The sequence below is a fragment of the Oryzias melastigma genome, linkage group LG23 (assembly GCF_002922805.2).
Source record: "Oryzias melastigma strain HK-1 linkage group LG23, ASM292280v2, whole genome shotgun sequence".
Taxonomy (NCBI): Eukaryota; Metazoa; Chordata; class Actinopteri; order Beloniformes; family Adrianichthyidae; genus Oryzias; species Oryzias melastigma.
The window spans coordinates 737501-752194 of record NC_050534.1 but is presented as its reverse complement, the minus strand read 5'-3'; the positions used below and the strand labels follow the sequence as shown (position 1 = coordinate 752194).

General features: G+C 40.5%; 1 protein-coding gene across 1 annotated transcript in view; it reads left to right on the top strand.

Annotated features, from left to right (window-relative positions):
- Positions 1 to 12222, top strand: part of si:ch73-252i11.1 (uncharacterized protein LOC553517 homolog) — a 24030-nt gene extending 11808 nt beyond the window's left edge. Inside the window, exons 6-12 of the mRNA XM_024294704.2 lie at positions 1957 to 2122; positions 6709 to 6829; positions 6910 to 7006; positions 7107 to 7179; positions 8817 to 8947; positions 10228 to 10379; positions 10474 to 12222. Coding sequence (XP_024150472.1) covers positions 1957 to 2122; positions 6709 to 6829; positions 6910 to 7006; positions 7107 to 7179; positions 8817 to 8947; positions 10228 to 10379; positions 10474 to 11159 — 1426 coding nt within the window. The 3' untranslated portion in view covers positions 11160 to 12222. The remainder of the gene's footprint in view (positions 1 to 1956; positions 2123 to 6708; positions 6830 to 6909; positions 7007 to 7106; positions 7180 to 8816; positions 8948 to 10227; positions 10380 to 10473) is intronic.
- Positions 12223 to 14694: the final 2472 nt, after the last annotated feature.

Sequence of the window (14694 nt, the reverse complement as noted above, 5' to 3'; positions counted from 1 at the left end):
CCCCCCCCCCCCTCCTCCCCCATGTCACCAGTTTGTCATTTATTGCATTTGTCTGTGTTAAAAATACTTCTTTCACCTGCAAATTTAAACATTACAATCTGCAATGTGAAAACGGGAAGTCATTGTTGATGGTTTAAGGTGATCACCACAACACTGCTTTGAGAAGGGGAGGGGGGCAGTGCAGCAGAAGCTGAAAGTTCCAGGGATTCTAGTGTTAACCCTTCAATAGCAGAGCTGTCCCCATCGACGCCTAAATACCACACCATGTTTGACAAACTAACTTCTCAATCATTTAAACCAGGGGTCTCAAACTCAATTCAGCCGAGGGCTGCTGGAGGCGGAGTCTGGGTGAGGCTGGGCCGTATCAGGATTTCCACAAGAAAAGCACTGATGAAACATTCCGATGTTCTCAAATATCTTTGTTTTTAACACAAAGTACGTAATTAAATAAATCAATTTAAGAAATGAATTTTAAAAAGTTATCATTAATAAACAAAATAATAACAATGACCATACAGCAGACACAGACCACTGAAGAAACCACATATTGACTGACTGACTAGAACAGTGTTTCTCAAATGGACGGGTGCGCCCCCCTGGGGGGTATGCAGATAAAAGCATTAGTTATGGATATTGTGCATAATCCTATATAGTAGTTGACAATAAATGAAATATAGCAAAAACAACCTAAAAATGCATTTTGTAGCAGAAAGAGTCGCTGTTTACAGTGAACCAAATAACTGAATCTCTGAGAAAAGCCAGAATTCATCACTACTGTGGAGGGAAACAAGGAAAGACTTGTTTTTACTTTGAAAGTTTTCGAAGTATTCTATAAAAATAAAAGAAACAATCATTAATAAATAAATAAAATAATAAAAAAAGAAAGAAAGAAAAATTAATAAAGCAGATTATTTAGAAGATTTTTTTATATTCTTTAATGATAATAAAGGTACAATATTTTGAGGAGATAAACGTTTAACTTGGGCAAATTAACTATTGAGACTGATGACATTTGCAGCAGAAAGTTTAAGGGGGGGCGCAAAAGAATGAGTTCTTCATGGGGGGGCATAAAATAAAATAATTGAGGAACAGTGGACTAGAGAATCTATTTTTATTCAGTTTCAAATGTCTGTATTAACAGCAACTTCTTCATTTCTGAGCTGAGAGCAGCGCGCTCACTGAGATTCTGCTAGCACCCGCCCATCACTCACGCGGAAGTATTCAGTCTCTCGCGCGAGGACTTTTTTCACTCGTGGAGGAGGAAAAAGCGCTCGCGAGGGTCTGAATTGTCCGCGTGGAATGCTTGATACGCTCGCAGAGATGTCTAATTTCTTCATGGAGTTTTGACATAAATATAACGACATAACTGAAGGAATGAATGAATGAGCAAGGCACTGGACAGCCCGCCGATGTCCCGCCCTCCAGAGCCATATACCTCACCGTGATTGGTTTGTTCAGCTCTGCACACAACAAGTGTCATTCAATCTTGCGGGCAGCACTAACAGTAATCTTTCATATGAAGACGGGGGCCGCAAATTATCATCCCGGGGGCCGCAGATGGTGCGCGGGCCGCGAGATTGAGACCCCTGGTTTAATGATCAAAGTGAATTAGCTGATTGTGACGCAGAGAATACCAGCTTTTCCTATCAGCTTTCACAGCTTTGTGCAGCGAAAATTCTGTTGAATATTTAGCCACCTCACGTTAGTTGTGTTGTGTCTACCAATCAGGAAGTCAGCTTTGATGATGTGATCAGCGAGTGGATCTCCTGAACTTTATGATATTTGTCTTATTTGCATTGAGACAATAATGAAAAGGGTCATCTAGTTTTATTCTTATTTTTATTATCTCCCTCCTCAGACTAATGCAGGAGAGGCAGTCGTCCAAATGGATCACAGAGAAATGGAAGTGCTAAGCTCTATATTTGGTCCTAAAATTGCTTCTTCTTCTGCCTTCAGCACCAACAGCCCACTTGTGCATTTTGACACCATGACCTCCGGAGAGAAGAAAGTACGACGACTCTCAACCCTAAATTCTTTGATTGAACCAAACTTCATCCACACCACGGAATGGCTTTGGTACTGGCAGGATGAGAATGGCAAATGGAACCTCTATGCTTCTGACGTGAGTAACAAGGACCCATTATTGCCAAGTCCTCAATAGAAAAAAAAAAAAAAACTAAAACCTGATCTTTCTTCATGCGGTTATGCTCTAAAGCAGGGGTATTCAAATCCAGGCCTCGAGGGCCGGTGTCCTACATGTTTTCCAACCAACCTTCCATTGAAGCTCCTTATTGGCTGCTAATTTCCAGGATCAGGTATGTTTAGCCAATAAGGAGCTTCAATGGAAGGTTGGTTGGAAAACATGTAGGACACCGGCCCTCGAGGCCTGGACTTGAATACCCCTGCTCTAAAGTAAAGAAGTTTACATTTAAATGTAAGTAATGATTTTTTGTTCTAGCATGACTTTTTAAAGTTATAAAGCTGATGTATGTTCTGAGTGCTGGCTGCTACTCGCCGACATAAATGACCACCGACCATTGATGATGCCATTGCATAAGATTGACGCCCAGTTTTGAAGACACAATTTTTCCAAAACTCTCAGTTTGGAGGGCTAAATGCAGGGATAGGGAGACGCTGTAGGGATAGGGGAAGACTTTGGATTCAGCCTTTGTCACAAATTACTAAGCAATACCATAGATTGTGGTAATAATGATAATTTTAAATTTCCCTGCGGGCACGTCCCAAAAGGATTAATAAAGCTGTCCATCCATCAAATAAGATGTGTTACAAGTATTATATTTGTCTTTTGTACTTTTGTTCTCTTCCGTTTATAAAAAAAAAAGAAAGGTCCCAAATCCCCCAGCCGGGATTTGAACCAGGGCCTTCTCGCTGTGAGGCAAGAGTGCTAACCACTGCTCCACCATGCAGCCCTGTTTACTATTAATTCTATGTAATTTAATTTTCTTTCAAAAAAAAAAATGTTAGAAAAAAAAGTTTAAAAAAAACAAACAAAAAAAACACCTAAGGTATTTCTGTGTAAAATAGTCTTATACCTTTACGTTTTTTCTGTTAAGCTTGAAAAGATTAGAATTTATTTGTAGGGTTCATGCTTTGCTTTAAATGTAATTTAACAAACAGTTTAGTGGTCAATTTAACGTATGTTGACTCTTGAAACTTAACAGCTTTCGCATTAATTATCAGTTTAGTTTATATATATATATATATATATACCCTTTCTTAGTTATTCAAAAAACTATTTGCATGATTTTCAGTGCATATGTTATGCTGAAATATGACAGAATATAAATATTTAAATCTGCTGGGGATTACACATTTGTTTTTAGCCACAGAACATTTAAATTTGTCAAATGTAGTTGTTTGGTTTATATCATGATATATATCGATATCGCACAATATGGAAAAAACTATATTGAGATATAAAAAATTCCATATTGCCCCATACAGCCATATTTCGTGGTGTGTTTATTTAACCTATGGCTACAATTCATGTTTGCCAAATGCTCTGGATATGGGATGTCATTGTGAGGCCAAACGTCCCTCTTGTTAAGGTGAACCTGGATTGCTTGACTCTAAAGGTAAACACGAAGGTGTTCCAGTTATTGAGTCAGAGTCCAGAGCTCAGCCCAGTTCTAGAGAGAGTTAGGTCTTTGCTCTCAGTGATGCCACGTCACAAAGGTTAACAAAGTGATTGCTGCAGTGCTCACGTTGCACTGCGCTTATAAACCAGCTATTCCAGGTACTAAAGTTCGTGGTATTAGAATAAGACTGGATTCTACCTTTTATTTGTGACTTTTGGAAGATTTATCAGAAGCCCAAATACTGTACTGTTAATGTAAAAACTACCTCTGCAAGTGAAACATCTATGCACATAGGGTAGCTTACTGAAGTTGACATTCAGGTGTGGTGTTTGGATGCATGTTTACAGGACATTAACGAACTCTGACCTTCACTATTAAGAGGTCGGACAATAAATTAAAAAAAAAAAAACAGCCAAACAGTGCCGGATCTAGCCAGCCCGTGTTGGGGGTGCAAACAGAATGTCTATGTGTCCTTTTTCTTCTGAAAGAGAACAAATGTAATAAGAAATCATTTAGTTTTTTCATTTCTGAGTATTTCTCCTTTTAAATCAATCAAACTGTCTTGGACAGACTCTGTTTGAATGAATGATCTTCTTTCCATCAACAGCTCTGCTGCACATGCACTAAACCCTCATCTGTTCCTAGTGTCTAGTTCAGGTTCTGGAGAAGAGAAGATGGTATCTTCACATTGACTGCAGTCAAATGAGCCGCCGTTCACATTTCTGTGGTCAAATCAGCATCACTGGATTTTTGGTGTGAGTTTCATCCAATACTTACGGTAGCAGGACTGAGAACGCTGGAAAATCTCCACCAGACTCCACGGAGCTTCTTGATGTGACCACGGAAATGTGAACGGCGGCTCATTTGACCGCAGTTGGAAAGGATTGTAAATCAATGAAAGAGCATTTTGATGTTAGCTTTGATTATTTTATCAAGAACTCTGAGAAACCAATGATTGAATGTATTGATCACAGCAACGTCAATAAACATTGGAGAATTAGCTAAAAGAGTCTTTGGTGAACTGGAAGGAGAAAGAATCAGGATTTTGGAGGAAGTTCTGTCCATGAAGATCTTCACTTCCTCGTCCCAGCTGACATCCGGATCAAAAGTCTGTCTGCTTATCCATCTTGTTTGGGGGGATTGTGGGTACGATTCCCGCCTTGTCCGCCCATGTGTCGAAGTGTCTTTGGGCAAGACACTGAACCCCATAGATAGATGGATGGATGGACGGACGGACGGACGGACGGACATTTATTAATCTCTGCAGAGAGAAATTCCCTGTCTGGTAGCTCAACCATGCACACCAGCAGTCACACTGAAAAGACATAAGATCAACAACTCAGTAAAATAAAGCATAGATAGGCAGAACATGAACATAATAAAAACACGAGTGTGATAAAAAGAATACTAAAAGTTACCTCAAAATAGGAATAATAAAATAAATAAATAGAAAGTACAGACTAAATAAAATGCGCAGAATAAATAAATAAAACGTGCAGATAAAATGCAAATACAATAAAATGTGCAGTAACATGTGCAGTCAGCAGTGCCTGTTATAAAACCTCATGGCAGTCGGGATAAAAGACCTCCTGAACCTCTCTGTTCTGCATCGCAGTGAGATGAACCTCTGACTGCGACTGCTTCTCTGAGAGGCCAGGGTCATGTGCAGTGGGTTCCTTTTGTTTTTCAGAATGGCCTCCAACATTCTGCTGATTTTTCCCTCCACCAAAGTCCCCACAGAATGAACCCCATATTGCCTCTGGTGGGAGTGTTCGGCAGCGGAGCCGCCATCAGTGTGTGATTGTGTGCGTGACTGTGAAGCGCTTTGGGCCCTCGAAGGAAGGTAGAAAGTGCTATACAAGTATACGCCATTTTCCATTTATTTAGAATTTTTTTTTTCTTTCAGGAGTATTCCATGAAGTGCGTTACAACAGGAAAATTCCATTTGATAATTGTGTGTCAGTAATGACTATTTCATTAAAAAACTTCTCCTCACCTTTAACAAAAGCTGACCGATCACAATACTGATGAGAAGTTTAGGAATCATTTATTGTTGTTCTTGTCCCGTTGCACCTCCATGTATCAAACAAATACATGATCAGGTGACTGTGAACAAATTGAATGTTCCCGATCAAAAAATCAAACGCACCCCATTACACGCGCATCAAAATTGGACTTGTTTATGGACAGAGCGATCTCGTTCCTAAGTGTCGCACACTGACGCCCGCTTCAGGATCCCTCTTTGTCACCCCCCAAACCCCTGGGTGCCCCCGACTCGCTGTCCCCCAGTGCGCCTGCTGTTCGGAGGGTTGGGGGTCCGCAGTCCTCAGGATGCCGGACACAGTGCCAGACGTGAACTGGGCCCAAACGCGGCACCGGACGCGCCACCGGACGTGGTACCAGACTCGACCTGGGCCCGAACGCGCTACCGGACGCGAACTGGGCCCAGACGGGGCACCGAACCAGTTCCGGCTTGCAGCCCTGAGGTTTGGGACCTGTGATTTAACGGGAGCGGCCCGCGTTTTGGGGGTCGATGAGTTGGGGACTCCCAAAATGTCAACAAGTAAAGCGGAGAGATCCCAAATGTCAACATGAGACGGCCCAGGAACGAGGCCAAAAGAGAGAAGGAGAGAGAGAGAGATGCAGAGGATTGAATCAGCCGGTCAATGCACCACTAAAACACTGCAAACGTCCATATAAAGTGCTGCCTGCTCTTAGTTTGAGTCAATTGTCATCTTGTTTTCTTCCATAAGAGTGACCGCAGCTTCTGTCATGTGTGATACAGTGAAAAGCGGCTGCTCAGCTGATCTCTCCAGCCAGAGCGGCGTTCCGCCTCCAATTCTTTTACCGGAATGCCAATTCGGAGTGTTCCGGCTTACTTTCACCCCTGGATAAGAGCTAATGTTAATGCTTTGTGATGCTCTCAGACTGTTGATCATGACAGGCCAAAGAGGAACTCTGTGTCTGTAACTGGATGAAAGCTGGGAAATATCCTGGTCGAGATCTGTCGTCACACTTCACTTAGAAAATGGACATTTGACAGCAAAGTTCTTAATAAAATATTCCAATCTGACTCATCAGACTTTGTTTTTTCTTTGGTGTGCTGTAGAGCTCCAATCACAGAGCAGCAGACATCAACAGTGCACAGCTGGAGAGGAAATTTCTGGACAACAGCAGAGACGTGGTGGAGTTTACCGCTGGATCAAATACATATTCTCTCAGCTTTCAGGGTAAACCAACAACTTTGAAAATAATCGACTTTTTTCCATACAAACTTTCTGTATGTAAGTTGAACATTTGAATTCCCTAGACATGATCCAAACAAACAAGCGCTACGGTACTAAGAGGCTCGTGAGCAGACGCCCCCGATTCATCTCGGCTATGGAGGTCAAAGAAGCAAAAAAGAGGTGCGTTGTTTTAGCTGATTCACAAATACTGGTGAATGACACCCACAAGTTCAATCATTGATGTTTAAAGACCACAAGTTGGTGACCTTTTTCTCTGTAGGAAGCCTCCAGTGAGTTCAGTATCTGTGCCAAACCACTGGGACAAGAAACAGATCCATGAGAGTGGATTTTCGGTACAGTGAATGCACCACACCCCCATCCAACTCCCCCTGCTTGTCTTGAATTTTGACACATAAAGCACCATGGCCTTTTTCTTTATGACAGAAAGAGATGGAACTGGCCAGGGTCATGTGAATGATTGTTGCTACTGTGAATTTCTGTTTTAACCGGTTGTCAGTTCACTTCTTCCCACTCCTTTTCAAGCAATCAATCAAACTCACATCTGAGGATCTATAAAGGTTTTAGTGAAAAACATTCCGTCAGCAAATTTTCCTTTAAATAGAGAAAGGGATGACACTTCTTCCCTCAGGAGCCCTGAAATTCCTGTGGAGCTGACGTGGTTTTTAGCTGGGATTTGAACCAGGAGTCCAGAATCCTGACCACTCCTTTTACACCCAATGGATGTGTGTTTAGATGGACAGAGAGAGTGGGACATCACCCCTCTGGTTTCTGTGAAGCACTGCAGTGTTAGCTATGTGGTGAACAGGACAGGAGAAGCAAACACTCACACACACACTGACCTCACACCACAAGCTGAGGAACAATGACAAATTAAGCCCAAATTAGGAAATAACTCCGCCCACCTCAATAATGTTCTAAAATTAAGTGAGTGGGTGGGAAAAATCAGATGAAAGTTTTCTTGAGGCAATGCACCAACCCCCCCTCCACCACACACAAAAAAAGAAAAACTTGAGCACAGGGCACACATTTGAGCTCTAATAACACTTCAATAACTGGTGTATTTTCTGAGGTTTTCTGTCAATAAATGCTCTATTCTTGAACTTATGTCATATTAAATGCATTGACTTGTTTGTAAAACACTACATGTTAGTCACATTAGACGCATTAGCCATGTTTGCGTATTCACAATACGTGTGACTCCAAACTTTACTAGCAACACATAGAAAAGCAGACTGATAGTAGTAAAACAAACATTACGGTGACTATGCTACCTCCAAACCTTGTTATTAACACCTAAAGAAACCCAATCCGATACATTAGTCGTAATGAAGGAAAATCTTCACCCCTTATCAATCCACACTCATAGATACAGTTATCAGGAATAGAAAATGGAACAATAAATATCTAAACATATTTTGTGAAATCTAATTGTAGATGTATTTTTTTGTGAAGTTTGAATCAAAGGGAAGTGTTTTCTGACTTCCTACAGTCGACTGTTTCCTTCATTACCTTTTTATCAATGCCAGAACAAACAATAAAACATTAGCTCATACATCTCTATCTATATTCTCTATTTCATTATCATTTGTTCTATCTAAATGATGTATCTTTTTACATGACATTTAGGTAGTAAAGCACAGGGTGTGCTTTTGTTTTCTACTTACCAGTCTTACTTTGACTATTTTTGTCTTTCAAGCTCATACAGTTTGTTTCTGGAAACAGACTTTTCTATATTAATCTTGCTCATCGTCCCTGTTTATTATTGTCTATATAAAGCGTTAGATCCAAAAAGATTTGAATAAACCCATTTTTAAATGCTTTGTTTTTAAAAATATGACTGCAGTAAAATTTTGAGCATTTTAGTGATCTGGGATCTACATTCTACATGAGGAGTGAGGGAATGTAACAGGTTTGATATGAACCTGACGGGCCTCTAACAGACTGGATGTCATCTGTGTGTTTTCTCCAGAGAATCCCGCTGCAGCGCTCTTCAGACGAATTCAAGAGGATGGAAGCACTTTTCTCTGATACTATGACGGGCTTTGATATCACAAAGATAGAGAGGATCCAGAACAAATACCTGTGGGAAATCTTTCAGCTGTACGTATGAGACAAACCCGTATGTAAACCAAATTCTCATGGTTTGTCTTTCCTTTAAGGATTTCATTTCTTTTCTGTGAAGGTTAGAGATGTACAGATCCCATTTTATCACATGGTACCAAAAAAAGGTGATATTGTGCCTACAAAATAATGCTTAGTGTCCGTCTAATAGTAAAAACATGAACGATATAACCCAAATGTTTTAATATTATAATAACACAAGTAGAACATCCAACTCTGGTAAAAATTGCTGACAATTAAGGCTGTGAATATTTTGTGAACAGGCTCAGGTGGGAGTCACCTGTTGCCATGAATTTTTAGCAGGACTCCTGGCACTCTACTGTTTTCATTCTAAGTCATAGCCTGTTCTCCCATCTGTTCTCCTTTCACTGCACTGATTCTTATTCATTTGGAAAGAAACGTTCCACACAACTTTTCTCGTGTTGCACTCCGCCGGACTACTTTTTATCGCTCAAGTTACTAAAAGATAAACAAAGAGTAACAAAAGACTTTTCAGAATAAAAGATCCTTCGGTCATTTTGCCCCTTAGCTAAACCTTAATGCTCAAGTGATCAAAGGTGTAGCTTAGAGGATCTGGTTATTTTTCAAAATAAAAGATTGTTGAGACTCAAGAAAAAAACATATAATTAATCATTTCTTCCGCTGTGCCAATTGATCCGCAGACCAGCACAGGTCCACGGCCCGGTGGTTGGGGACTACTGATATAGGGTTCTTTTTTAGTGATGTTTTTATTTGATCCAAACTGGGCTGGAAAAGGGTAATGATTGCTTTTTATGTAAGCTATTTTTTTCAGTATTAGAGCCACATTAAGGGGGAGGAGGGGGCTGTCTTTGATTGCTTTTATGGACAGAAGATTTTGTGGTCTGTAATAATTGGCCTCTTAAAGTGTTGAAGGTTGCAGATCTATGCAATAAGCAGCAGAAAAAAATGTTTACGGTTTTAATTGATCTCGTCTTGATGGGCAGTTAAAGGGTTAAAAGTATCCAAATGGCTACAAACATTTCTGTGATTTCCCCAGGTTTCAAATTTACATTGAAAGTAACACATCAGGGCATTTTTTTTACAAATGTTTTGTCTAGGATTACATGCATTTGAGTTTACTTCCCAACATTTCCTCGGGTTCGGTTTGGGAACTCTGAGTTTTGTCCAAGCTCAACTTCAGATTTGTTTTATAGTACTGGATAACTTACATGGGATAAATTACAAGCAAGAAATGCTTCTTTTGTAAGATTTTTTGTTTGTATTTGTCCAAACTCAAGGCAGAAAAACAAGATGAAGACCCACAACGGCGGCTCTGATGTGACTGAAAAGTTGCTCTTTCATGGTACAGACAACAAACACATAGACACCATCTGTCGGGACAATTTTGACTGGAGGATCTGCGGCACTCACGGCACAGCTTATGGCAAAGGTGAAAAAATACTTTCAAATTTGGTTCAACTTAAAAGTAATTTAACTCATGGAAACTTTTGTTGAATTGTCCTTTTTTCTGTTTCCAAACTTAGGCAGCTATTTTGCCCGAGATGCCAAATACTCACACAGCTACACAGGCAATGATCAACTCAGAACCATATTCATCTCTCACGTGCTGATTGGAAGCTACACTAGGGGGTCTTCTGAGTACCGCCGGCCTCCGTCCAAAGACGGCGGAGACGTGAACTTCTATGATAGTTGTGTGGACAACGTCCAGAACCCCTCCATTTTTGTTGTGTTTGATAAGCCTCAGATCTATCCTGAGTACTTGATCCAGTACAGAGCCACACATCCACTTGTTGGCATAGCCAGTCAAGCGTCAGTGTTCACTCAAGCTCCACGACCAACACTGCCGAACCCGCCCACTCTGCAGCCAAGCAGCAGCATTACTGCAGCAACCATGGCGCCGTCTTTTTACCACAGCTCGTCTCACTCCAGCACATCGTCGACCCGACCCGCTACATCTTCGCCCTCTCCGACCATATCACTGGTGTACAGGTCGCCATACGCATCCAGCATGTCCTCGTCTTCATCGTACCAGACCAGCCCAGTTCACCGACCCGTCCAGAATACCTCGGCTTTCTCATCCAGCACATCCTCGTCTTCATCGCACCAGACCAGCCCAGTTCACCGACCTGTCCAGAATTCTTCCACTTTCTCAACAACACTGAGAGCAGAACCGGTGCGAAGACAGCAGGATTCTTGTGTGGTTGCTTAAAAACAAATGAAGAAAATTCCCTGAACGCATCGATGAGCCTCTTTTCCGTTTAGTGTCATCTGACAAGTGTGTGCTCTGAAAATCCAATCTGCATTCTTCTCAAACTCGCAGCATTTCTGCTGACCTTTAAACGTAGCAAATAAAAAGAATAAAAAAAAAAACATGAAATAAACTCGCTCACTAGAATAGTGGGATTAATCTCGTAACGCTGATGTAGGAGCTCTACTCGCTCTGCCTGTTCAAGGTTGAGACGTTGGCTCTTCATTAGTGACCATGAACGTTGTTGTTGCCTCTTTTGCCTCCATATGGAGTGTGAGTTTAAAAACTTCTAAAGAGTCTACGGGTGTACTGTTGGATCTCTAAGCAAGCCTGCAGCGCAGCGTCTGACCACTAATGGTTCGTTCTGTAAAATCATGCCGTAAGCTTCGTGAGCTAAATCAGACCATAAAAGTCAAAGGTTATTGTGCTGATTTAGCAAAGTTGCAAAACTTGTGTCGTTTTGGTAACCAACGGGATGCTGGTTACCACAACAGCAGTGCATCGTTCTATGAACATGAGGTTTAGGAAGATGAGGAAAATGAGAAAACCTCCTCTGACCTAACCTCGTCTTTAGTTTAGTTTTCCTTTTTTTTCCAGTTCCTGTACAGCAGGATAACTTTAGTTTGAGTTTCTGATGCAACACTAGTTTTTATAAAACAGAACCATACTTCATTAACCAGTAGGGGGCAGTAGTGTCAGTGAAACTGCTTTCAATCTCTATCTTTGCATTGAATTTTTTCATAAAAGTTGTCCACTTCAGCTTTCAACTTAGCTTGGGAGACTTTCTGTCAGAGTAAATATGACAGTTCAAGTGAATCAGCTTTAAATGACATCTCCGTATGAATACTCACGTTTTTCCTGGATTTAGTTTGTTGGATGCTCGTTTTTCTAAATTTGTTTTGATTGCTTCACATCTTTTTGGAATTGTTGTGATTTAGACTTTAAATCAGGGGATTTTGCAATGGTTCTAAACTTTTTCAGAACCTGCTGTATGGTCTATTTTCAAAATAAATGTTCTTCATCATTGGCGTCTGTCTTTGTCTTTTCTTTAACATGAGTCATCCCAGTTTTGAAATGCTGTTGAGTTAGGACTGGATATGAGTTGTGCACATTGAGTGTATATGGAGAACTGGGCATAGCAAGTATGATGCCACCCAAAGAAAATAACTTAGTACAGGGTCCAACCAAAGGGAGTCAATGGCTGTGTCCAAATTCTTTCAGTACTCACCACATAGTGCACTATATAGTGTTTGTGATGCTGAAATGTCTAAATCTACAATTCCAAATTCCACTGCCCTAGAAATTTCTCAGAAGTCTCTGCAAATAACCAGAGTGCATGATGGTCATTAGAATGGCAAATATAGACCACAATGCAATGTATTTGAGCAATTTTTGTTAAAAAGTAGAGAGCATGGTTTCCAAATTGCCCATAAAATCCTGAGATCTAAATAGTTTTGTAGCAGTTAGGGAGCAGGGAGGGAATTCAGACATGCCCAGTGTCACTACCCAGTATTGATATTGTGATATATCGCGATATTTAGTCCTGCGATTGATTCTCAATCGTTCTCATCAAGTATCAATCTTTTATTTTTGTTTGAAGAGGCTCTAAAACATTTTATTAGTCATCCTTTGGTGAGACGTTCTTTTGGAGGTAGAAGGGGGGGCATGCATTGCGAGACTGTTGTGAGCACCAATGTCTCTGGCAGCGTCTACAATTATTTCATTTTTGCTCTGTTTACAACAATTCTGCACTAAGTAGTAGCACTGCTGTTCATGTTTACTACAGTTGACACTGAATTTTACTGATAATTCAAATTCAATGGGTGTCAGTCCTTGTCAAAGACAGTATTACTGATTTCAGCAATGTTTCACAAAATTGTCTGTTAATTGTTGCACAAAATAAGTTGTTTATTAAGATTGTGCTCAAGCAAAAAATATATAGGGATATATTTTCCTAAAAAATGTGTTCTTGTTAGGAAATGGTGGTGGAGGACCCAAATGCAGGAGACCAGACTTCGTGACCGGAACAAATAAACTAACCAAAACATGACAAAAACTCATGGAGAAACACAAATGAAAGAATGAATGAATGAAATCGTTTATTTCAAGCAATCAGGATTAATACATGAAATAACAAATCCCATAATGAATCACAAGTAGATCACTTGAAAGGGAGTGGAAGGAAGCGAACTTATATAATCTCACCCCGACTCGATCATACCATTTTCTCTACATGAATTATCAATATCCGGTTCAGGACTTAACATCAAATATTTATACCGTACAATAAGAGATTCAGGTTATAAAGGATCATTAATATCAGTGATGTAATCAAATGTCAAAACAACCACGGACAAATTTATATTAATCAGTAACAATAATCTAAATATTCTCATTAAAAAAAGACAATTTCTGCAGATTGCATTTATCAAAGAATTATTATAATAATACAAAAAGTAATAAGATCAGTAATTTGAGCAGAATCAGTGCTACATCACAGTATAGGAAAAAATTTAAGGCCACATAATCGTTCTTCATTGCCATGGCTGAGAGACTGTGAAGGTCTCATTTCAAGGGAAATGTGCTCGAGTTCTGCAGCTCAGAATCGGGTCAGAGTTCACATCCAGTGGTTTTTGAGTTCACATTTTGCTTGAATTAAAAGGTCAGACATGCGTAATCCCACAGTTCTCAAAGTCTTTCATGGATTTTATTTCCAGAGGCTTCGTAAGGTCCGGTGGTCCAAGTGGTTTCACAAAGATTCTGGAGTTCTGGATCCATGTTGAATGGACCTGTTTCCTTTTGCGTAGAATTCTCGCGTGCTTCACCAGATCAGCATGATATTTGGAGAGATGATCATTAAGGTACACAGATGAACCCTTCAGGTTTGTAACAGAGTGGCGCAAAGTGGCTGTGCTAAAGTGAACAGACACAATCTTTTTGTAGGTAGTTGGGGTTTATTTTTCACCAGGCATCATGACAACTCCTCCAAACTCAACCTCCTGCACTGAACAAACAGTTCTGCTTATATGGCCTGTCACTAATTGGTCCAAACCACTGCACAAGGAATGGAGGGGGTCAACATCAACACCCCTCTCACCCAAAATGGTTGAAGCTGCACATTCAAAATGGCTGCCAAGAAGTTTGACAAACATTTGTCCAATTAAGCCTGTAAGGAAATAAGGGAGCAGACCATGAGCACACAACAGGTAGACATAAGGCAACACAAAAGTAACAAATGGCACTTTGCTACAAGGTTTTTACGTGTTTCATCAAAGCTATCTTGTGCTTTCAATTCCCAAACCTGATCAGGATCGCTGGTTTATCCGTATTCTTTCTCCGAGGAAGCGGATGACACACCTCAACAGTATTTAAATAAATCACTTTAGACGCAAGTAATACTCCAACTTGACCCTCTACGAGTGGGTTAGCGTCCATGCTAACGTTGGTAGCACCAGGCCGCACCCGGGATTGTAGTTGAAGTCCCGTGAGAATCCCA